Here is a 25,212-nt window from a genome sequence, read left to right on the forward strand (position 1 = left end):
GTGTGCACCCTATGGCTGCGCCTCCTTGCTACATCCCAGTGCCCCCAGCTTCCACCAGGAACTGCAGCGGGGACTGTGCTGCAGCCGGGGCCATGTGCCCCCCTCACGGTCTACCAGGACCATGCGCTTCCCCTTCCCACCCCCACGTCTCCGGCCGGGGCTTGGCAGGGACTGCAGCTGGGGCCGCACACCCTTGTCCCGCAGCTGTGACCAGCTCGGGGGGGGAGGTTTGCATGCCCCCCTCCCCGGTGGGGGTGATGAAGCCAGGGTTGTGCCCCCCTCCATAGTGGGGGGCTCGGCATGTCAGTTCTTTTCTCCCCCCTCACCCCCCTCATGAGACTCCATTCGTCCCCCATACTTAGCCCTGCCCCCGATTATTTTTATTAAAGTCACGGACAGGTCATGGACTTTGTGAATTTTTGTTTATTGCCCATGACCTGTCTGTGACTTTTACTAAAAATAACCGTGACAAAATCTTAGCGTTTAATAATGAGTAGACCAATAGTATAGTTACAGTGGTGTTCTGTTATGACTAGGTGTGTGCCAGAAGAGCCTTAACTCTGAAGACACTTGCATTTTCCAGACTGCTTGTAAAAGCTGTGTGTGTACTATGTATGTACCCAAGGTATGTGTCTATTTTGGAGATCTTTGCCCTCACTCCAGCCACTTTATGCTGGAGAACCCAGATTTCTCCTCTCTTGTTAAAAGCATGTGGAGAATTCCTCTCCCTGGTGTAGGGGAAGGACCGCTCTCTCTTCTCACTGGTTTGTGAAATGAGGATTTGCCACACAGGTGAATCCAAAGTAGGATTAGCAAAATGAGCTAGTTCCTGTATGAGGACTCCCAATTGTCAGTGCTAGTTTCTATTGCCCATTTCGCTGCTCCCCCAAGCACCTTCATACTTCTGTCTTCCTTCCAGACTCTCATGCTTGGAACGCTCTCCTGATTTAGACCATAAAGCCATTACTCTGTCCTCCTTTGCATCTTTGTGCCAGACTCACTTTATTCATAATACCTTTGGGAAAGTGCCAGCTGATAATGGCAAGATGGATTGGGCAGTAGGGACTTCTAATAGCAAAATAATTTATTGGACTCTTGTGGACACACATTCCTATTCCTGTTTCCATTGCCCTTCCTTCTCTGTACTACTTCAGTGTTACAATCACTTGTTGCATCTTGTCTTTATTAGATTGTGGATCTCCAGGGACGGTCTCTCACTCTGTGTTCACCAGGGCTTTGATCCTGATTGGGACTTCTAGGTGTTACCATAATAGAGATAATTAACAGCAATAAAAGATTTGTTCCGCCTCTGATGGATTCCCCCTCTCAGGGAAAGTAGGATAAAAAAGCCTCTTCTTCCCCAGCCTCAGCTTCTTTTCCCCACTAGGAGCAGTAGGAAAGAAGAGATGGCAATTTTTGCTTTTGGCTTCCTGTCCTCTCTAGGATCCACATGGCCAGCTCTCCCTTCTAAGGATATTGGGAGAAGAAAGGGAGTCTGTCCTGCCAGCAAAATCTCCTTCTTAATGGAATTAAAAAGAGAAGCCCCATGGGCCAGATTGGGACCCTCAGGGCTTTGGATCCAGCCCACAGGATTACCCCCCATGGCGTCATGAACCCCGCACTGCTCTCAGAAGCGGCCGGCACCACGTCCCTGTGGCCTCTGGGGGGGGGGAAGAGAGGGAAAGAAGGCTCTGTGCATTGCCCTTGCCTCTGGGCACCACCCCCCGCAGCTCCCATTAGCCGGGAACGGGGAACTGCAGCCAATGGGAGCTTTGGGGGAGGTACCTGGAGGCATGACAAGGGCTGTGCATGTGGAGCCCTCCGCCCCCCACTCCTGCAGGGGCCACAGCGCTTCCTGGAGTGGTGCTGGTCTGGGGACAGGGAAGGCATGCAGGAAACCTGCCCTGGCCCTGGTGCGCCCCACTGCCACCCTGGAGCCGCTTTAGGTAAGTGGCACCAAACTGAAGCCTGACCCCTTCCTGCACCCCTCCCCCCAACTCCCTGCCCTAAGGCCCTTCATATACCTCACACCCCTCCTGTATCCCAACCCCCTGCCCTGAGCTGCCTCCTCTGCCTCAATCCCTTGCCCTGAGCCCCTTCCTGCACACCGCACCTCCTCCCACACCCCAACCCCCTTCCCCAGCCCTGCATACAATTTCCCCATCCAGATGTGGTCCTCGGCCCAAAACGTTTGCCCACCCTTGTCCTAGGCATAGTTCAAATGAGCAAAACAGTGTCTGCCTCAAAGAGCTTACAATCCAAATAAACATGACAGACTAATGGAAAAGTGAGGTGACATACATGCAGAGTAAAGATGCTCAGCAAACATCATGTGTAAGGATACAGTTTTGACACAGATTCCATGACTCTAACAGACCTCCATGACTTCTGACTCGGGCTGGAGCAGTCAGCCCCCCATAGCAGCGGGGCTTGGGCTAGGGCAGTCCACCCCTCACATCAGCAGGGCTGGAGCTTCTGTGATTTATTGTTCATTGCCCATGTCCTGCCCGTGAATTTTAATAAACATTTCTGTGTCAAAATCTTGACCTTAATCATGTGTCATACATTGGTGAATCCATTGGTGAATCCATAGGAAAGTCAAAACTAAACAGGACACAGATGTACCAAATTTCTTCCCCCTGCTATGGGAAAACTCCTCCTCCCATCACCTTCCTGTTGATTCTTGTCTTGCTCACATGCCTGAGCCCCCAAACTTCTTACCAGATCAGGCAACCTAGTCTGCCCTACAGGTAGCCAGCTGACAACAATCAGCTATATATTGCACTAGCTGTGCCTTAGACTCACGGCTCATGGCCAGATTGTAGCTGGTCCCAACTCCAGGGTTTCAAGGAGTGGGAGTTCTTAGTGGATCTCTATCCCTTCTTGCATCTCTAAACAGTGGGACTGGGGAATATAAGCCCTACTCATTTCTACTGCCCCATTGGACTAGCTGCTTGAAAGCATAGGTACCAACTCTGTGGGTGCTTAGCACCCACCAGCAGCGAGCTCCCCACCTCCCACCCAGTGCTTCATGCCTGCTGTGATCAGCTGTTCCACAGAGTGCAGAAGGTGCTGTGAGAGGGGTGGGGGAGGAGTGAAGATAGGACGTGCTTGGGGGAGGGGGTGGAACTGGGTGGGAAGAGGCAGGGCAGGAGTGGGAAGGGATGGGGTGGGGACTTGGGGGAAGGAGTGGGGTAGGGGGAGGGCCTGGGGCTTGAGCACCCCTGGGTCCCAGAGGAAGCCTGTACTTGAAAGGGCTTGGAAGAACAGGGTTACATCACATCACGGGAAAAGGGAAAGGATGTCTCACAGAGTACGAGGAAATTGGAGATGGCATAAGAATGGGGAGATTGAAATGGAGGAATGGATGAAGAAAATTCATCATAGACTAAGAAACAAAATAAATATTGCATTGAATTGAAAGAGCAGAAAACTTGAGGAACGTGGTAAATTTAAAAAAGAAATGTTTTTATGAAATCTGGTGCCAAAAGGATTTCAACGAAACATACATTGGTGTTTGATTTAAATGTTGGGGACATGACCTGGCTATGGATATAAGATGGGTACAGAAAAACCAATATTCTTGCATATAGAGGGAGAGATAACTTGCTGTTTTATGCATTTTTGTTTGTTTGGGTTTTTTACATGATCAGTGCTGATATTTGGCATGTTTACATATGTTTTAATGTGTGTGTCTGGGAAAAACACATTGTCAAGTTACTTTTAATTACTAAGTAAATTCAAATTTTTGTGTGTGTGAATAAAATTTCCTTTGAAAGGTCTTAAAATCTTCTAAACTGCAGGAAATATCATTATTTTAAAAATTTCCAGAGAAAAAGGTGACTGGATCCCCAATTTTATTTGTTGTTTTTCCATCCATTCTCTGTTTTGATCAAGTCTAAGTGATGATGCTTATAAGCACCATAAACTGAACATTCTTGCTTACTTTTGTTTGACTGGCCATGGGCCTGCTTGGAGCCATAACCACCTTACAGATAAATTACATGGCATGTCCCCATTATCCACTTTGTGCTATATCCCATCAGCATCCAAGGCCAAGATCTGTCATGATGGCTAATATTGGTGAACTTCTCTTCCTATTTTGATGTACTTAAGCCACTCCCAACAGAAACTATATAGTTCCCAGGAGAATGTGCAACCACTTGTACTAACATTTAGTCTTTCTACACTATGCTTACTTACTCAAAGCTCTTTGAGTATGGAGGCTGAATACTAAAGAACTCTTATGACATTTATGCTATTTAAAACTTGCCACACACGCACAGTAAATGTTTCCTTTAAAATGGGTGGGGAGGAGGCGGAAATCCCTACTAATTTAAAATAACTTATTTTCCAGATTGGACCAAAAAAACTGTTGGTCCTCACTGTGGGCTAAATGCCTGTAAAATTTCACTACTATAATTTTTTCCAGTAATTCCAAAGACTATTTGTTCAGCTGGTTTTATTCACAGCAACATTTATTAGGGCTCTTTTATAAAGCTAGGTGGCTAAAATATAGGTTTTACAATGCTGGGGTGATGTTCAAACAGCTTTTCTCATTCATTATGTGACTTTTGGAGGGTCGGGGGGGGGGGGTAAATTGTACTGTGGGTGAACATCCCATGGAGGAATATTAGCAACTTCATACTGTTGAGTCAGTGCATGTTGCTGGAAAATGGACAGAAACAGAGTAGTTACTGTAGAGAATGCTGCAGGAATTCACCTTCTATTATTTTAGACTGGTTATGGACATTGAGCCCTTTCTAACAGGCCTGAGGCTGTTTATGAATATATGTGTGGTATTTTCAGAGATACACAGAGCTGTTCATGTTAGGGATGACAAGAGGAAAGACTCTCTTTGGTTGGTCCCCTGCCAGAGTTGACCAGCTATTGTGGGAAAAGGTGTAGGTGACAATTTGCTTACTCCTCAGTTGACTGCTGCCATGGAGATGGGCAAAGTAAATTTCCTGTAAGCCAGAACGTTAATCAAATACAGTTTATTAGTTTGCCGAGTTTGAATCAGCTTCTAGGTGATAGCCCACAGAATCTGATTGATTCTCCACAGTTTTTGGCCTATCTTTCTCCTTTGGTGTTCTACTCTGAAAATCCTTGTCTCAGAAACTCAAAATAGAAATGTTTTTAAATTAACATTTTTTCCACTTATGTCATGTAGGATTTTTTTTGTTAATTTTTCTAGAAATAGAGACAATTGCATTGACAGCATGGTTCTCAGCTCCTATGTGCTATGAGGTGCTTATCATAAACACATGTACTGATACTATCCTTCTCTGTGAAGGAGGGAACAGTGTTAGAGTTTACCAGCTACTTTGTCTCCAAAGAGCTTCACCTTGTTGAATGCATTATTTGCTATTAATTTATTGTTTGAGTGTTAAAGTTAATAATGGCATTGTTTTCAGAAGTGCTGAGTACCTACAGTTTCTCTGTGTTTTATTTATTTCCGTTTAAATACTTAAAAAAAAGAGATGCCTATACAACAGTCTAGGTGCCCTAACACATAATTAATACTACCTCAAAACCACAGTGACATTAAAATAGTTATTCAAGAAGGAACTCTGCTAGCCTGCCACTTACAATAAAAGCGCCTTTCCACCCTTTCATTATCCTGGGAATCATATCCTCAGCCCTCTCCAAAAACCCTTTTGAACAGTTTTTTTTTTTTTTAACCCAGTAAGCCTGTTTGTAGGATCAGAGTTTTAAAATATGCTGTTCGCTTTATAGTGTTACAACTATTTTATATGTATTGTGTTAAAAACCAGGGGGGGGAACTGAGTATGACTCTTTACTGGTTTATCAGATTGTACAGCTAACCTGAATTTGTGAGAATTACTTGCATTATAAGGGAGCAACATTTTGATGCACTTTGGCTGAGTATCAGAAGGGTCTTTGTCCCTGGTTACTTATTGGTCAAGTCAATAGTAAATTCTCTAGGCATAAATATCAGAGTTTGTTCTCCTGTACAGTAAAGTGTAGATCATTCATACAGAAATGGATAAGTATGAAATTTGTTTTTTCCATGTATATTTTAAGTAAAACATTGACATAACTGTCAAGCTAATACATCCATTACACTAATGTGACTTAATATCATTTTGTAAGGAATTTCTGTGACATGAGCATTTCTAAGACTTTTTACTGCATTTACTGAAACTAGTTTTTTTTCATGAAGTAACAGTAAGTTGCATACTAAACACTTCTTTACTTTGTCTTGTAGAACCTCTGAAGAATAAATTGTAGGATAGCCTAGACAGAGACAGGGTATCCACCTCAAGGGTATCATTGTTGAGTCATACAACTGATCATTCTTTCCTTAATTCGCATAACATTTGATGTATGTCATAGGGCAATCCCACTTGGAATGCCCTCTTGCAGCAGACCACAGCAGGACACGTGTGCCTGCCTCATTTCCCCTCTCAGGTAACGCAATAACTCCATGCAAGGCTTATCTTCTAGTCAATCAACATGATTTATTACTAGAACATAATTCAAAACAGTCCATAATAAAAGCCCCACACACATAGTTTGTTTCTCGCCCTAGTGTAAGCAGTCATCAGTACTCAAGATATCTCATCTCTTGATGTCCATATGTCACAAATTGTCACTTTAAACCATGCCTGGACTCTGTCAGTGCTCTCGTATGCTTGTACCAGGACAGCCATCCCAACCCTTCCAACTGGAGTGCAACCCTAGTCTTCCAAAGAGGAACCCCTTTTCCAAGAGGAACTCCTACAGCCTCTCAGCTGCAAAGCATCCTGCCAGGAGAGTATCCTTCACTCCCCAAGTCCTCTTAGGGATTCCTCTGGGTCTGGCTTTCTGACCCTGGAGATGTCAGCGGGTAAGATCCTCTGCTGCTCCACTGCCTTCAGGCTTTTGGCTCTTGGAACTGGTTCTCTTGCTTAGAACCCACAGGCAGCTCCCACTGCTGCTCCTCTTGGCCTCATTCTTCTCCATCCCTCTGGCCTTGGCTCTCTGGCTTGAGGACACTAACTAGCATTTCCCTCTTGCTGACCTTTTGCCCTCAGACTCCTCCCAGGAACCACTTTCTGCTTTCTTCTGGGACTCCTCCAATTCCCCATGTCTCTGGCACCTCTCATCTGCCCTTCCTGATTGAACCAGTCTTCTCTGACTCACTGGGCCCTTGATAGCTCCCTGTCTGCTGCCCTGCCTCTTAAGTGGCCAAACAGGAACATCTGTTCAGGCACCAGTGAGCTGGACCTACTTTATTTACCATGGCCAGCCACTGTGTGACTGTGCAGTTTAAATATTCTTTGGAATTTGATATTTTTTAGAAAACGTGAGATTTTTTAACCTAAATTTGGCATTTTGTAAAGATGCTCATTTTTCTTTAAGATGCATAATAGGTTTGAGGAAGAGATTACATTTCTTCCCAAGTCAGAGCTAGCAGATGGTGATAAGCAAGCAGATGAGGTTCTGAAATAGTCACCACCTGGGAACTTTAGTCATCTTCATTCTGGAAGGTACAAATCAGTTTAAGCCTCCTTCCTCTTAAAGATGTTCTACTTTTACTGATATTTTGCTTCAGTGGGTTGACTGCATCTCAAAAAAGAAAATAGTATTTGCTATTCCTGTTGCTAACTTCTCTATCTCTGCAACAGATGTTGAAAGCATGTTTCTTCTTCATTAGATCTTTTAATAAAGCTATCTTGAATTTACATATGCTTTAAATTTGCTGGGGCACTCTGTTTAAATATGATTCAAACACAGCTTTTGTTAAATCTGGTTACAGCATACTGTAGGTTAAAGGGAAAAAACATATTAGTACTATTTTTTTTTAAATTCTTCTCAACTATTTATTAGAAACAATTGTAAAACCACTTCGATCCATCCACAATAGCTCTTTAAACTGTGTTAGAATCTAGTGTGAACTCTATTTATATGTAAATATCTGTGTTTAAATAGTTAGAGGACCTTGATATATTTTCTTTCATCTGAAGTATCTTAAGTTGTATTTCATTTCCTTTGTATCCCTCCCACAATTGAACTACATTTACCTCTGCAGTGCAGTACGGCAGCTGTTAACTACCCAGAGCTATACTGTACAACAACTTAGAGCAGAAAATGAAGTAAATCCTATTCAAATGAAGCTTTAAGAGGAGTTTGGAATTTAACCAAGATGCTGGAGTCAGCTGTCTTTTGATACAGCTGGCCCTGAGTAGATCCTGGATGGAGTGGCTGGTGTGGCCCTGAAAAAAAGGCATTATTGTTTCTGAAATCTCAGAGGATGTTCGGGAATAAACATCTCGTCTTCCCAAGAGAGTTCTGATATGTGGCTTTACTCCATTACTCCTATCGCTGTTTATATATTGAAGGCCAATGGGAGTATTAGTGAGACTATTCAGGCTGAAGCATGATCAGCAGGTGGATGACAAGTATATCTTGTTTTTTTCAGCTCTAAATGGCATGGTGTGTTAGCTTTCCTGGAATCTTGAAGATCCTTTGAAAGTTATAGCTGATTCAGAACACATCTACCTACCTGGAAACACGAGTTCTCCTGAAACTTCATAGGCTTCCCGTTCACTTACAAATGCAATTCAAGGACTTGGCTTTGTCCTATGAAAAGCTTTGGGTCCCAGTTGTCTTAAAGAGTCCTCCTCTCACTGTGTACTATTTCTGTAGCTGAGATTAACAGAGGTGCTGAATTAAGTTGAATGATAAATACAAAACACATGAGGGGTAGAAGCAGATAAAACATACCAACAAATGGGCAAGGATGCTGATTTCTTTGTGTTTAGCCCTTCCTCATCCTTGTTGAAAAAAACCTTTGCCTTTTCATTTGTTGTAACCTCGGAAATCCACACTTTGAGTGAAGCATAACAACACCCTGTATCCACTGTCTATCCCCTAATGCCAGCCTCCTTCATGTTCTCCCCTTTCCTTTCTGTCTGTTGACTGGGCTTAGTGACGATGAACACAGTCCATTGTGAGGAAAAAAGTTCTGCTGACATCACCACACATCTTGCCACAGAGTTCTCTGCTGGGGTAGTGTTAGCAGAGCCCCCACAGAATACTGAGTCTTGAAGTTAATGTTCCGTAGAGATGAATGGGACATTTCATTCTCCCCTCTCCCCCCTCCCCACACTCCCTTTGGAGCTGTTGTTTCTGGCTGTGTGCAGACTCAGGCAGACACCTCTCCATTGAAATAAACTTATTTTTATTTTACATAAAAGATGAGGCTCTGATTATAATCTCATGTTTTGGGCTTGGCTGGAGAGGTCTGGAGCCGCTTCTTTCTGGTTCTTGGTGCAAGGATAATGCAGAGGGGATGACATATCTGATCTCCCCTCTTCTCTGCTGAATTGCTCCTGCTATTATCTAGGGGCTTATCAGAATCCACCCCTGCAAGGACGAAGTTCGTGGGATACCATCTCCCTGTGGGGGTGGTGAAGGTACCTGAGACGGTTCCCTGCTTGTGGTTCCCCTAACTCTTTCCAGGGAAAGAGGTCAATTCCCCACCTCTTGGATTTCCTTTCCCAACTGGGGACCCAAGCATGCAAAGTCAGAGCCCTTATGACCAGAGCAACCATCGTGATCCTTGGGGCTGGTAGTCTCAGTCTCCGCTTCCTCAGGAATCTTCCTGAGGGTAAGATCACTGAGCAACCACGTTGTTCAGCACCAAAGCACCCTAATGAAGTAACTGAGAGGCCACTTTTTCCTGTATGTTCCATTGTCCGTTTAGAAGAGGATGTCTCAGAATCAGGGCAGAAGGAAGAGGAACAGATGATAGGTATTCCTATTACTAGATGACTTCTTGGTCATTCTTTGTTTCTTCCTCTTTATAATTTCCACGAGATGATGGTGCATTAAGTTCAGGTCTTGATTGTGTGAGTTGCTGCAGGCCAGGAAAAGGCATCCAAATTCTTTGACATCTCAGGGGCAGAACATAAAAATGTTTCTCCTATTAATGAAAGGCTGGCCAAGAAGAGCTTGGAGCAACCAGGTTTTAGTGTCATCTTCTACCAGGATACTTATCTGTTTCAAGTCCTGCAGTAGAAGACTTGCTTTCCCCCCACATCTCCTATTCCAGGAACTTTGGTCTTTGTTGCCTCAGAACAACATAATAAAAGGAACAGAAAAATTAAATAAAAGCATCACCCTTCTAAAGCATCCATTATAGCGTTCAACTAAAACTCTGATTGGCATACAAAAAAGAGTTAATCTGGCCTGTAGTGTTCTTTAAAGTTCATAGCTTGTTATATCAGTGCTTGATGTCATCTTTACCTATGTGTCAGAGAGTGGGTGTGTGGTTGGTTTGTGTGTTTAGTTTTTGGTTTTGGGTAGTTGTCATTTATGCTAAAAAGGGAGTCCTGCGCCATTAGAGGTAATGGTGACCTTACTTCATCTGGCAAACACCTGCAATCCATAATAGCTGAAATATATTAATAGACTAGAATATCGTAGAGCTTTACGTCAAAAAGGAACTAGTGGATGTATCATATCAGCTGCTATATGTAACTCTGTCTTGGCTTGTGAACAAGATGTCAGGGAGAATTCCAGACATTTCTAGCCATCTCTGCTATTTTCATGTGCTAACTTTTTTTTTCCTCCTAAAAGAGGCTCTTTCATGGGGACACATTGCAGTCTATTGATCTAAAAATATAAAGAAAATAAATGTTTTGTAAGGAAAAAGCTTGTAAGTCTAAAATAACACTTCATCTTCTGTAGTCTATTTTGGGTCTAGTGGTTTAATTTGAAAGCAGAATTATGTGATATGAAATAAAATGATATATTGTTTTGTTGCTTCATAGCACATATGGAAAAATCAGGCCAGTATATCTTTGCTATAAGGCTCTGATAAAGAAGAGAATACCTATTCAGAGCAGCACTTAAGTATATATTTACATCCTTCAAGGGAATTTAAGACTAAGATTAAACTTAAGCACACATTTAAGTGCTACCCTGAATAGGGATGGATTTAAGCACGTACTACTTAAGCCTCCATTCAGGAAAGCACTGAAGTTTGACTGCTATTTATATATGCTTAATAGTCCTTTGTTATAACTTATAAGTCTTTTTGTCTTGTTTGTTGAAAGGTGCCAGGTTTAAAGATTTTTTTTTTCCTACTTATTTTTAGCTTGCTTACTATGGTCCTGATGCTGCAATCTGATCTGCATGGGTTGATCTTCAGTGGTTCTCCATATGGGCTCTGGGGTCCACCTACTTAGGTCACATTTCAGGACCAAGGTCCATATCTTGTTTTCATCTTTAATTTTTGCCCTTTGAGGGTTTAATTTATCATTTTATTAGGTTCAGAAAATTAAAGTCAGTTCAGATGCAGCACTGACTTACTGGGAAAAAATGTAAATATCCTAGTAAATTGCTTTGGTGTTAAAAACAAAGTTTTCACAGTTTAGATGATATATTTGTGGGTTAAATTTTAACATTCAGAAGGTGATTGGTGGCAGTATCCTAAGGTAATCAGTATCCGCAATCCTAAAATAGACATTGTAAAAATTTTTTGTCTACAAGAATATCTCTGTGAAGGATAAAGATATTCTGCTGAAGTACTTGTTACATGAAAATATAGGGAGGAAATCTGTTGTTGAAAACATTGGTGCATTATCCATATGTACTTGGGTTGTAGCTCTAATTTCTATGTCTGCTTTAAGCTGTTTCTCATCCAGCAAAATGTGACTTGAGATATTTGAAATGTAAGGGAAAAGAAATATAGACTACTGTTTCTTTAAGGGAGAAACTAAATGGGGAGGGGCGAGAGTGGTGTTTTGACTGCTGACATTTGTGGCCTTTTGGCCGTGTTTCATACTCTTTTTCGCTTGCGTAAGAGGTAGACTGTCTTTACTGTAGCTACTGTTGCCATGGCAAGATAGCGGGGGAGGATTCCTAGGATCCCATAGCCTGTGAGAGATTATGTTTTAGAATTGCACTCTGAATATAATGTGATGTGGCAGAGTAATTCAGGTGTGCTGTGGCACAGATAATGAGGGATGACCTGTCAGCTGTCTGGTAACGTGACAATTAAAATACTTCTTATAGGCATAATATTAAAATAAAAATAAAGCAGTGCATGTGACTTAGCTTTGAGAGTAAAGAGGCTTATGTTTATTTGCATGTTGGCTGTGTTTTTAAGATGTGACAGCACCTTGTACAAGGTTGGTTTGCACTGTTTGGCAGGCTTTAATGAAAAGGGGATTTATACATATTGATACTTGGTGCTAACATCTGCTAAGGGTCTGACTGTCATGTAGCAGAATTGGATTTGTTCTAACTGTAATCTGCAGATTTGATTGTTATAGTGAGTTAATTTTCTTTTATTTTCTTATTTAATCATACAACAAAAGCTGTGTTATGGTGCTGACATAGATATATATCCTAAAAATGTTATGCTGTGACATGTAAACAGCAAGAAATCTAACTGGCTGATGTTAGCAAACATTCGCTCTGTGCTACAGGCAAATTATTTAGCAGTCTAGGTGAGAAAACAAGTCATTGATGGATATTTTAACATGAGTGGAAGGAATGACAGGAGCAGGTTTATATGTCTGCTTATGTAAGTTTTCTTTTAGTTATTTTTAATAATGTTTTACGCCCATACTCACTGGGCATCAGAGTGAGAGAGACTGTTATTAATCAGGTCTTTTAAAGCTTTTGAGTATTTGTAGTTCCCTGCCTTTAATTCCTAGAAACAGGTAATCATTTATTGATTACTGTCATTGTAGTCCCTTCCTTTGCTGCTGCCAAGGAAAATCATCACTGTAGGCAGAAACTTCATAAATAATGGGACTTGATTTTAACTTTGAAAAAGGTGATTTACTGTCTAGAAGCAGGTGGGAGACATTTTTTATTCTGAAAATATTTTCTTTGGGAATATATTTCAAACAGACAGAGAGGGCCATAACTGGGTTACTAATATTTTGCAACTTATTCTTCTGGCAATATGATGATCAGAGAAAAATCTAAGTAAATGTAACATACTTCAGTTGTTTTTGCAAAAGCTAAGCGAGAAATGGATTAGAATGTAAGGGAGTTATTACTGGGAAATGAGCTTACATTACACCCACAGAGCATTTACTGTACATTAGTTATAACCATGTTGTTTTTGTTGTCTGCAGTTAATTGAGTAATTTCTTCCATGACAGAAACTGCAGGCTAAGCATATTTGGTTTGAGAGGCAGTCTCTTGAATCTAGACAGCTTTTTCTCTTATTATAATAACGAACTCTTGTGAGTCACGTTTTATAAATCATGTGTATGAATTCTTGAAATATACCAGTGGGAGTTAATTCACTGTTAATATAAATAGCCCAAAACAGCATTTCATTATATTAGAATTGTTCTAAAATTGTTATTAGTTGCCAGGCTGTTCCTTGCAAAAAAGTGTATATTTGATACACATGAATAAAGGAATTCAGCCTTTGTAAAACTTTTAGGGTGAAGAAGAGAAAAGTAGATTAATGAAATGTCAAAATAGATAAATGTCTTTTGTATAAATAGGTAAAGCCTGACTTTTTTAAAAAGTTGCATAGCTTTTAACATTCACTTTTAAGATCAAGGTAAAATCTTTATTTCCAAGTTCCATTTAGGCAACCTACCAGAGCATTTTTCGTGCAAGCTGGATATTTATTATATGAAAACATTTGAAAAAGCATTTTTGCTTTAATTATTATTTTCTCATTTCTGCTTTGTGTGTGTCTATTTTCTAAAAATGTTAGAGGTTAGAGTATGCTGCATTTGAAAAATGAGGTAAAATAGCTTGACCAGAATATAGGCATATGAGCAGCACAGTGGAACATCAGATTTATTGCAGTAGTGTTATGCAATAGTTCATCATAATCTGGGCAGTGCAATAAAGAGATGAGAAACCGTTTTTGATAATGATTGAATGCCATGGTACAGTAATGGAGCTAATTTATAGTCAACTATAATGTTAGTAACTGAAAGTATGCTGAATTTTAATAGTTCTGTTTTAAAAGCTTGCTACGGTGTTTGATTAGATTATATTGTTAGGCAGTTGGAATGTTTATTTGGTATGCCAGGCATGCTTTTTGTTAAAGATACTTTCAGAACTAGCATTGCCTTCATATAATTTTATCTTATGTGAAGATAAGAGAGCATGTTTACTGAAGGAATTTAATGCCATTTAAACATTATAACGTTGCTTGCTTGTGTACCTTCTTGGTTGAATACAGATTAATTTGCAAAATTAACTGGAAAATGACTGCCTGTGCTGCAGTCCCATACAAAATATAATCATGCTTTTTATTATTTTTTGTAAGGGGTTTTTCCTATACATATGTGGGTGTAATTTTTTTGTGAAAATAGGCAACTGCCTTTTAACAGATGGGAATATTTTACGTTTTGATACTTTTTATATTAGTCTTGTTTATTGTGTTTTAAGATGCAGTGTTGTTTGGCAACAATAACATTTGTTTATTTAAAGACTTATCATGCACACCAATAACTTTTTTTTTTTAATTCAAAAGCCTCCTTTATGTTAAATGTTTCAGCCTGAGACTTGATAAGTTAATGGCAGTTACCTTGGCAAACTGTAAAACAAATGAAGATGGATGATCCTTGACCTTAAAATTATTTTTGGCTGGACTGGGCATATACAGCTGAAAGTGGAGAATTAATTGCTGTTCTTTTGGCAGCAAGTTTTGACAGGGTAGGATTTTAATAAATACTTTCTCTGTAAAGGAAGTGACACATGCCCCATCTTCTGATTTGATTCTGAAGTCTTTCTAAAACTCATTGGATTTGCATATATTTCTGATCAATATAATGTGATGTGATTACATGGTTGGTGAGATGAAGGAAGTTAGGAGACTAAGGGACTTAGCCAGCTAGTTTGCCGTGGAGCAAGGCAGGAAGATGGGGTTGTTTTTGTTTTGTTTTCCTCCTTGACTTGTAGGTACAAGGAAGAACCTACAAGGGGCAGAGGCAGCAGGCTTGTATAATTTTTGGTGGTGCCCAGAATAGATCCAAGTCCTGACATCCCCGCAGCTGCTCTGTAAGTCTATATATATATATATATATATATATATATAGTAAAAATGAACTGGAAATAGTAAGCATTTGCACAATGTGGGATGGGGTGGGGGGGGGATGAAGGTTTGGGGTGTGTGAGGGGGCTCAGGGCTAGGGAAGAGGGTTGGGGTGTGGGGGGATGAGGGCTCTGGCTGAGGATGCAGGCTCTGGGGTGGGGCTGGGGATGAGGAGCTGGGGGTGCAGGCAGGCTGCTCCTGGGCTGGGGCCAGAGAGGAGGACTCCACAGTCCCCCCAGCCCTCTTTCTCTCTCCCCACCCCATCCTCCCATCAGCACACTCACCTGGCACTGGCACTGCACATGCTCCAGTGGGCCAGGCCCCTCTGAGGTCCAGGAAGCCCCCTCGCTTCCCCTGTGGTGGGTGTGTGCCAGAGGGGAGGGGGCTGTCATCACATGTGGCCTCCTCCCTTGCTGCAGCCTGCTGCCCCTCATGGGGGATAGGGCTACCCCTTGTCCAGCATGGGGCAGGAGTGGTGGTTGCGAGCGGGTGGGGAGGTCATGGATCATATGGTCAAACACTCACCTAAGCCTCAGCAGCTGCTCAGGTGAGGTCTAGACTCCGTCTCCCAGAAGCCCCCTCGGCATCGCCTCCTGGTGAGGGCCAGGGGAGGGCTGCCAATCGTGTGCACCTCCTTCTTCTGCAGGTGCAGCAGCCACCTCAGCCCGCTGCTGGTGCCGTTCTTGTGTTGTAGGCAGAAGCAGCCACCGGCGGCAGCGAGGGGGCGCAGCATGAAGTGGCAGGGCAGCCGCCTGCTTCAGGCAGGGACACTCTGAGGCACAGTAAGAGGTGGGGGCCAGGAGACACTCCGGAAGAGGTATGTGAGGGTGGCAGGCAGGGCCGTGAGAGAGACCTGGCTCCTAACGTTGGTGGAGCCCCCAAGCTCTTAATATTCCTGGAGTCTGGGCACCAGAAGCCCATATAACTTGCCGCTCCTAGCAAGGGGAAGAAAACGGCTTATCACCAACAGCACTGCTAGCTCTTCCGCTACCTGCACGTGTGGAGGTGCTGGCCAGACAGGCATCCTGACTCTGGAGTCTTCTACCCAGATCCTGGTCTTGACTTGCTGGGGATGTGGACTGCAGGTGCCTGCCAAAGAAAACCAGGCAGGCAGAGCCACCCAGTGTGAGAGGGGTCTTGGTGAAGTCCCTCAGGAAGCAGGTGAAGGAGAGTGGCTCACCTGCATAGCATCCAGTGGACTTCATCAATAGGATGCACATAGAGACAGCTGGGATGGAGGATGCCAGCCAACTAGAAAAATACTATAGCAGCACTAAGGGAGGAAGGAAAACCAGCTGTTCTGCAGTGAGGAGACAGGCTGCTTGCTGGATAGGACACTGTGTTTCATCCCCCACCCAGTTCCCCATCCATTACAGCCAAGAACTAATATGCTATACAGCCTCCATGCCTGAGAGGCTCCTAGCCACCACACCCACGAGGAGGAGACATAGGGTAGTGGCGGTCAGGGACTTCCTTCTAAGCGGGACAGAGGCATGCATCTGCTGACCTGACCTAGTGTCCCAGGAGGTGTGCTGCCTGACTGGAGCCCACACCTAAGATATCACAGGTTGCCAAGGCTCATCTATCCCTCTGACCACTACCCATGCACATGGGCTCTAAGATACTGCCAGGTATGCCCTTGAGCAGAGCAGCAGTGATTACAGGGTCTTGGCAGTGAGAGTGAAGGAGTTGGGGGAACAGGTTGTATTCTCGTCCATCCTTCCTCTTGAGGGTAAGGGGCCTGGCAGGGGCGCACACATCCTGCAGATGAATGCTTGGCTACACAGATGTTGTTGATGGAAAGGCTTTGTTTCAGCTTCATTGGCATGGGTTGCTGTTTTAGAAACAAGGACTGCTGAAACAGATGGGGTCCACCTGACCAAGAAGCGGAAGAGTATCTTTGTGCACTGATTCACCAACCTTATAAGGAAGGCTTTAAGCTAGGTTCAAGGGGGCAGGTGACGGAAGCCTCTAGGTAAGCATAAACAACGATGACCTTAGCAGAGAGTTAGATGATCGGGAGGAAATAGAAAATTACAACAGAGTCATAGGATCAACGAGAAGGAAAACAGTGGGGGAATCTCTTCCACATCTTAGATGTCTATACACCACTGCAAGGAGTGTGGCAAATAAACAGGAAGAATTGGCAATATTATTGTGTAAGCTAAATTATTGCTTAATTGGCATCTCTGTATAAATCTCATGATTGGAATATTGGTATGGAGGACAGGCAAGGGGGAAACAGGAGGATGTGTTGTATATATCAAGAATGTATAAATGTGTTCTAAGGTCTAGAATGAGATGAGAGGCAGACCAGAGGCTTTCAACTGGGTAGAGATAAGAGGAAAAAATACAGAGGTGATATCATGGTAGTGGTCTACTATAGATCATCAAATCAGGCGGAGGACGTGTATAAGGCATTTCTAGAACAAGTAACAGAAGTATCCAAAACGCAAGACCTTGTAGTAATGGGAGTTTTTAACTACCCAGACATCTGTTGGAAAAGTAATATACTAAAAGACAGTATCCATCAAGTTCTTGGAATGTATTGGGAACAACACATTTCAGAAAACGGAAGAAGTAACAAGTTGGACAACCATTTTAGACTTGATTCTGATGAACAGGAATGAACTGGTTTTGAATCTGAAGTGGAAGGCAATTTGGATAAAAATGATCATGAAATGGTAGATTTCATGGTTCAAAGGAAAAAAAGGAGTGAGAGCAGCAGAATGACAGTGGTTTTCATAAAAGTAGAATTTAATGAACTTTGAGAACTGGTAGGCAAGGTCTTATGGCAAGAAAATCTAACGGAAAGAGTAGTTCAGGAGAGCAGGCAGTTACTCAAAGAGGCAATATTAAAAGCACAACAGCAAATTGTTCCAATGTGAAGGAAAGACAGAAAGAATAGTTAGAGGCCAATGTGGCTCCATCAGGAGCTCCTTAGTGCCCTGAAAATCCAAAAGGAATCCTACAAAAAGTGTAAACAGAGACTAATTGCTAGCCCCATGAAATTCTTTTCATTTTTATAATTTTTCATTTTATGTTTTTGGAATTTAGTTTTATTTCATTTTATCGTGTGGGGGGGGGAGAAGGGGGGATTGCAGAGTGAGCCCACTCTGCATTCGTCCCACTGTGGTGTCTCTTGTCGCACAGGGCTGGGCTCAGCTCCCTGCTCCAAGTGTTGCAATCTGGTACATGGGATCACAGCGTTTGGCCTGGCTGCCCCTCCATCATAACAAAGGAGGTGTTCAGGCCAAACCTGAGTGATTGTGCAACCTCGTACATCAGGGTGCAATTCCACTCACCCAAATCTGGCCTTATTGCCCTCCCAGTCATGACGAAGGGGCAGATTGGTCTGTCCTGATCGGCACTGAGACCTCATGTGCCAGGTCACAATTCCCAGAGTGGGGAGCCGGACCCAGCCCCCCCACAGGACAGAAGCCTCCACTGTGGGTTAAGATTTTCATTTTATTTCGTTTTATAGGTTGATGTTTGTTTTATTTCGCATTTGCAAAAAAAGAAAGAGGGGGTGGGCTCTACAAATTACTAAGGGTGAGTACAAAAATGATGTAGGCATGTAGGAATAAAACCAGAAAGGTTAAAGCAGAAAGTGAGTTACCCAGTACAAGACATAAAAGGCAATGAGAAGAGATTCTGCAAATACATTAGAAGCAAGAGAAAGATGAAGGAAGTGCAGGCCCATGATTTAGCAGGGAAGAAGAGCTAATAATGGGTGTTTGAAGCAAAACAGGCATTAATCTTCAGTAATTAGGAAAATTGTGACCAGAACTTAACACAATTTAATATTATTAACAAGATGAAAGGAACAGAATCCAAAATAGAGAAAGAACAGGTTAAAGAATATTTTGATAAGTGAAATGTATTCAAGTTATCAAGGCCTGATGAAAATTTGTCTTAAGGAACTAGCTGAAACAATCTCTGATCCTTTAGCAGTTGTCTTGGGGAACTCATGGAGGATGGGTGACTGGACTGGAGGACAGAGGACTGGAGAAGGGCAAACATACTACCTCTCTTTAAAAAGGGGAACAAAGAGGACTGAGGGAATTGTAGAATAGTAATCCTAATACCTCGAAAGATGCTGGAACAAATTATTAAACAATCAGTTTGTAAGGACCTAGAACAGTGGTTCCCAACCTTTTTCAGATGACAAGCCACGGAGGACCATGATGGCGGACGAGCATCTGCTGAAATTCTGCCGACAAGCGGCAATGTCAATAGGTGTCACCGCCGACATGTAGCGTCATCCAGAGGCATCACCACCAAAATACCACTGAAAATCGGCGGCATTTCGGTGGCAACGCCTCTGGATGACACAGCTTGTCAGCGGCATTTTGGCAGATGCTCGTCTGCCGGCCAGTGCGCGGGTGCACTTAGATGCCCCTGCAAGTGCCATGGCACCCACGGGCACTACATTGGGGAGCCCTGCCCTAGAGGGTAATAGGATTATAAGGAATAGCCAGCATGGATTTGTCAAGAACATATGATGCCAAACTAACATCATTTTTTTTCTTTGACTGTGTAACTGGCCTTCTGCAAGTGCAGATGCTGTAGATGTGATTTTAGCAAGTCTTTTCACACAGTCCCACATGACATTCTCAAAGGCAAACTTGGGGAATGTGATTAAGACGAAATTACTATCAGATGGTGTAACGAGGCGGTGTGGCTCCCCTCCTCCTCAGGGAGGTCGAGCCCCGCCAGATGCCGGAAGGGGCGGGGCCACAGGGCACTGGACCCCCCCCTCAGAGGGTCAGGAGGCGACCCGGAAGTATAAAAGCCGACCGGCCGCGCCCAGTTGAAGCCCAGCCACTGTCAGGAGCAGACCTGCCAGAGGGTGCTTGTGACTGGGAGGCTGCTGAGGCCCAGGGTAGTTGCTCGGACTGGCCGGAGCTTCCCTGCGTCCACTACGAGGAGGGACTGCCGGAGCCACCCCATCCCTGCTGTTACCCCAAGGAACCCCCGGAGCAGGCCTGGCTAGACTTCCCAGAGGTACTGCCGGATCTACCACCCAGCCCCAGCTGGGAGGGGCTCATGCTACTGGACTTCCCAGGGGCTGACGCCACCGATCAGGCAGGCCCAGAGGGGGAGATTTGAAGTGGCCCAGGGGCAGCTGACCCCAGTCAGGCTGCAAGTGTACTGGAGCCCATGTCAGTGTGTTGCGGCCAGGATCCCCACTGACAGCAGCGAGTCTTGGCTGCCGCTAGGGCCCCGGGCCGGGAAGCAGTGGAGTGGGAGGGCCTGCATCCCCCCTGCCACCCTTCCAAGGGTGGCAGACTACCCCCTCTCCCTGGCCTGAGAAGGCCTTCGTTATATTAGACCAGTAAAAACCAGCAGGATCTTATTAAATGGGACAAGGCAAAGATGCCACATTTATTATTATAACAATTTATGACTAATAACTAATATCTTAATTCTTATACACACACATTATACCTATTACCTATACACACACACACACACACATTTACATTATACCTAATACCTATACACACGCACATACACACATTCACACACACACACATTCATCAGGTGTTCTGCAGCTGCTGCATAGTTACCAGTCCTGAAGATAGCTTAAGTTCATGACTTGATTTTGCAGCTTGGGTTCGTAGCTTGTGGCAGCTAACTGGCTAGGAAAGCTGGGCACAAGGACAAGCTGGATCTCTCTTGGGCAGGCACTGATTTCCTTCCATGTTGGCAGCAGAATGTTACCCAGAGTTTCTCATCTCACCCTTCTTTTTTATAGGCTTTTAGTTTGGATTCAAAGTCTATAGGTCTTGCTGTGTCACGCTGCCTCTGGGTTTAGATTGATCACCCATTAATTGTAGGCGTGACTTTCAGCCTTGGACCTGGCTTTGATCTTCCTTCTGTTGTCCTTTTCTTATTAGGGTGGATGCTTCTTACTTTGTTTAGGGCTGTTGTCTAGGTCTTCAGCCGTTGGTATTTGAACTTTATTTCATCAGGACAGGCTGGGGCTGGAGGTTGATTCCATTATTCATACATACCTCATTCACACATCTAAACTAAACTAATAAGATTACAGCAGGGTTGGCAAAAATGAAGGTTGGAGGAAGCTTTTACAAAATGGAATGAGTGTTTTAAAATGGGGTTTGAATTACAATATGGAACAGAAGTTACAGTATAGGCAAGTGTAGTGAATAGTGAACAGAAGTTACATTAATAAAACAATTTCATTTATCAGTTCTACATTGTCCCCCTTTTGACCCTTCAATCCAGGGGCATTGAATGGGTCACGCTTTATGTAATTGTTTTAAGGCAGAACCAACATAACAGTTAGGATTACTAATAGGACAATGAGGGGATGAAAAATTATATTTAGAACTGCCGACCAGGTGGGCTGCTTCTAACAACACTTTGCCCCTTGATTTATGACCATTACAGTAGTTGTTGACATTGTAGGGCAAGGTGATTTGTTGCAAACAAACCAAATAATTATAACTAGGTGAATATAACTAAACCTATTGCAATTGATTAAACACCAGATATAACCTACACATAAATGAAAACAATAAAACCATTACAATTATTGGGTACATTAACAAATAAAATGAGGACCAAGTTTGATGCAGCAATAGCCATCAAATAATAAAAGTTACTGAGTTTAGGACCTTCTTAAGCACACACAACAAATAAGATTTTGTAGGAGGACCACAGTTGTTATGCAAGGTTAAGCTGATTTGGACTTAAACTAACATTTTGTTTTCAAGAGGTTTTTGGGGACTTGAAAGATGGGGCCTTACAATTATGGGCCAAGGTCTTAGAGGTTATGGGGGCCCAAGAACTACCCTTTAGGGCTTGGGGGAGTAGAACCAGAGTGCATAGAGGAAAGTGTGGAATTAACAATATAAGCAAATGTAATTAACAATACAAATGTACTAATAACAAAAATTAACAGCAAAATGACTATTAGATAACCTAACAAAAAATAAACCTGATGCACTGGGGACCAAATTTTTTTTTGGACACAAGTGGTGATTGCTAAGTTGGATGGACTTGGGGGAAGTAGAGAGAGGAAAAGACATTTGTCCTGTCTAGTGTAGTATTTCTTTTTTTTTTTTTTCTGGACCCAATGCTAGCACAGGACACCACTAGAGACAGATACAGAACATGCAACACAGAACACTGAACACACACCACTAGAGACAGACACAGAACTTGCAACACAGAACACTGAACACAGACTTTGTCGCGACACTATAACCATGGTATTTTATAACTTTTCAGCTGGTACCAGCCCTCCTGATGTTCTGGTTCAGAGCCTGAAAAATAGAAGCTTAGAAACAAATTAGCACAGTGCTCCCACATGGCAGACCCTGCTCAGTCTTTGCCACAGTGTGTTTGGTACTTGGGGCTGCACAAATACTAATTAGGTGGTTCATTTCCTTGTGACTTTAGATTTTTTTTTTTTCATTTTAAAATTCCCAGCCATTTTGCCATGGCCTGGAGGTCTGAGGCAGAAGCAGGCACTGTTGTTACTGTTGCAATGGCATTTTGGCCCTGGGAGGAGGAATCTACCCAAATATCCCCCTTCCCACTCTCCAGAGGGGTCCCAAAAGTCTGCCCCTTCTGGGGTCTCAAATGTTCCTTTTTTTTTTCTTTTTACAGGCTGTTAGGTGGAGGTAGCTGTCATTACAAGCCTCCCACAGCAGCCAGATCCCTGCAGCATCTCTTTTTATTGCATTTGGGGGTTTACATATGAGGATATATTGGGCCAAGCTATCCTCTAGATCCAAAATGGTGCAGATATCTGCAAGGGCTTGTTCAGTCTAAGGACTGTGCCCATATCTCTGCAGGATTTGTTGAAAAGGCATTATCTCTTTTATAAAAGATGAGGTAGAAGCTACTTTTGACTTAATTTCTTCCTCTAGGACTGTTTTCCCTTGCCTTTTCTTAAACATTTTTAATTTTGTTCAGCAAGGAGCACTGCTGGCCCCTGGAACCCTCTTGCTACCCCTGATTTTTCTTTCTTTCTTTCTGCTACCTACGCGGAGGCCAGCAGGTTTTGTTAACAATTTTATGTTTTCTGCTACCTACGCGGAGGCCAGCAGGTTTTGTTAACAATTTTAAGAGCTCTTTATTTTCCTGCTACCCACACGGGGGTCAGCAGGTTTTGGTTAACCAAAAATAGAACCATGCTCTGTAGAGCTGGTTGTGTGCACACAGATTGGTTTAAAATAAGTGAGGCAAAAATACCAATAATCCCCCTTTCGCTATTCTCCACCAAAATGTTGTACCAATTATATTAGACCAGTAAAAACCAGCAGGATCTTATTAAAGGGGACAAGGCAAAGATGCCACATTTATTATTATAACAATTTATGACTAATAACTAATATCTTAATTCTTATACACACACATTATACCTAATACCTATACATACACACACACACTCACATTATAATACCTAATACCTATACACACACACACATACACATTCACACACACATACACACACATTCATCAGGTGTTCTGCAGCTGCTGCACAGTTACCAGTCCTGAAGATAGCTTAAGTTCATGGCTTGATTTTGCAGCTTGGGTTCGTAGCTTGTGGCAGCTAACTGGCCAGGAAAGCTGGGCACAAGGACAAGCTGGATCTCTCTTGGGCAGGCACTGATTTCCTTCCATGTTGGCAGCAGAATGTTACCCAGAGTTTCTCATCTCACCCTTCTTTTTTATAGGCTTTTAGTTTGGATTCAAAGTCTATAGGTCTTGCTGTGTCACGCTGCCTCTGGGTTTAGATTGATCACCCATTAATTGCAGGCGTGACTTTCAGCCTTGGACCTGGCTTTGATCTTCCTTCTGTTGTTCTGTTGTCCTTTTCTTTTTAGGGTGGATGCTTCTTACTTTGTTTAGGGCTGTTGTAATGGAATGAGGGTATGTCTACATCTACAATTTTGCAGCGCTGGTTGTTACAGCTGTATTAGTACAGCTGTATAGGGCCAGCGCTGCAGAGTGGCCACACTTACAGCAACCAGCGCTGCAAGTGGTGTTAGATGTGGCCACACTGCAGCGCTGTTGGGCGGCTTCAAGGGGGGTTCGGGGAACGCGAGAGCAAACCGGGGAAGGAGACCAGCTTCGCCGCGGTTTGCTCTCGCGTTCCCCGAACCCCCCTGCAAACCGCAGGGAAGGAGACCTGCTTGCTCGGGGATTCGGGGAACGCGAGAGCAAACCGCAGGGAAGGAGACCTGCTTGCACGGGGGTTCGGGGAACGCGAGAGCAAACCGGGGAAGGAGACCAGCTTCGCCGCGGTTTGCTCTCGCGTTCCCCGAACCCCCCTGCAAACCGCAGGGAAGGAGACCTGCTTGCTCGGGGCTTCGGGGAACGCGAGAGCAAACCGGGGAAGGAGACCTGCTTGATTACCAGAGGCTTCCTCAGGTGTGCTGGGATACCTGCTTATTCCACGGAGGTCAAGAAAAGCGCTGGTAAGTGTCTACACTTGATTACCAGCGCTGGATCACCAGTGCTGGATCCTCTACACCCGAGACAAAACGGGAGTACGGCCAGCGCTGCAAACAGGGAGTTGCAGCGCTGGTGATGCCCTGCAGATGTGTACACCTCCTAAGTTGCAGCGCTGTAACCCCCTCACCAGCGCTGCAACTTTGTGATGTAGACAAGCCCTGAGTGTTTTAAAATGGGGTTTGAATTACAATATGGAACAGAAGTTACAGTATAGGCAAGTTTAGTGAATAGTGAACAGAAGTTACATTAATAAAACAATTTCATTTATCAGTTCTACAATAGACGTACTGTTTGAACTGCTGCTCAGCCCTTGCCTAAGGGTCTGAGCCCGGTGCCTGTTTGCTGCCCCGCCCTGAGCCAGGGCTTGGGCTTTATAGACTCCCTTGTTGACTGCTGCTCAGCCCCCTGCTGAAGGATCTGAGCCCTGAGCTGCTTAGTGCTCCCCCCTGACCCAGGGCCTGGGCTTTATAGACTAGTTGTTTGCTCAGTCCTGAGCCAAGAGGGCCTGAGCCTCTATAACTGTGTGTTTGGTGCCCTGCCCAACCCAAGGCCTGGGCCCCCTTTAACTGTACCACTGCTTGGTCCTGCACCAAAGGACCTGAGCAGCCTGAACTGTTGCGTGCTCAGCCCTGAGCCAAGAGGGCCTGAGCCTCTCTGACTGTGTGTTTGGTGCCCCGCCC

The 25,212-nt window shown here is 43.7% G+C and overlaps 1 protein-coding gene across 10 annotated transcripts in view; it reads left to right on the forward strand.

The window, feature by feature from the left end:
- Nucleotides 1–25,212, forward strand: part of HIVEP1 (HIVEP zinc finger 1) — a 203,377-nt gene that overhangs the window by 43,427 nt on the left and 134,738 nt on the right. The window contains exon 1 of one of the 10 annotated variants that reach the window (XM_030552415.1): nt 11,928–12,000. The exons of the other annotated variants lie outside the window; for them this stretch is intronic. Coding sequence (XP_030408275.1) covers nt 11,982–12,000 — 19 coding nt within the window. The 5' untranslated portion in view covers nt 11,928–11,981. Of the gene's footprint in view, nt 1–11,927; nt 12,001–25,212 lie in introns of those variants that run through there. 10 annotated transcript variants of the gene reach the window in all.

Source organism: Gopherus evgoodei, chromosome 2 (assembly GCF_007399415.2).
Source record: "Gopherus evgoodei ecotype Sinaloan lineage chromosome 2, rGopEvg1_v1.p, whole genome shotgun sequence".
Taxonomy (NCBI): Eukaryota; Metazoa; Chordata; order Testudines; family Testudinidae; genus Gopherus; species Gopherus evgoodei.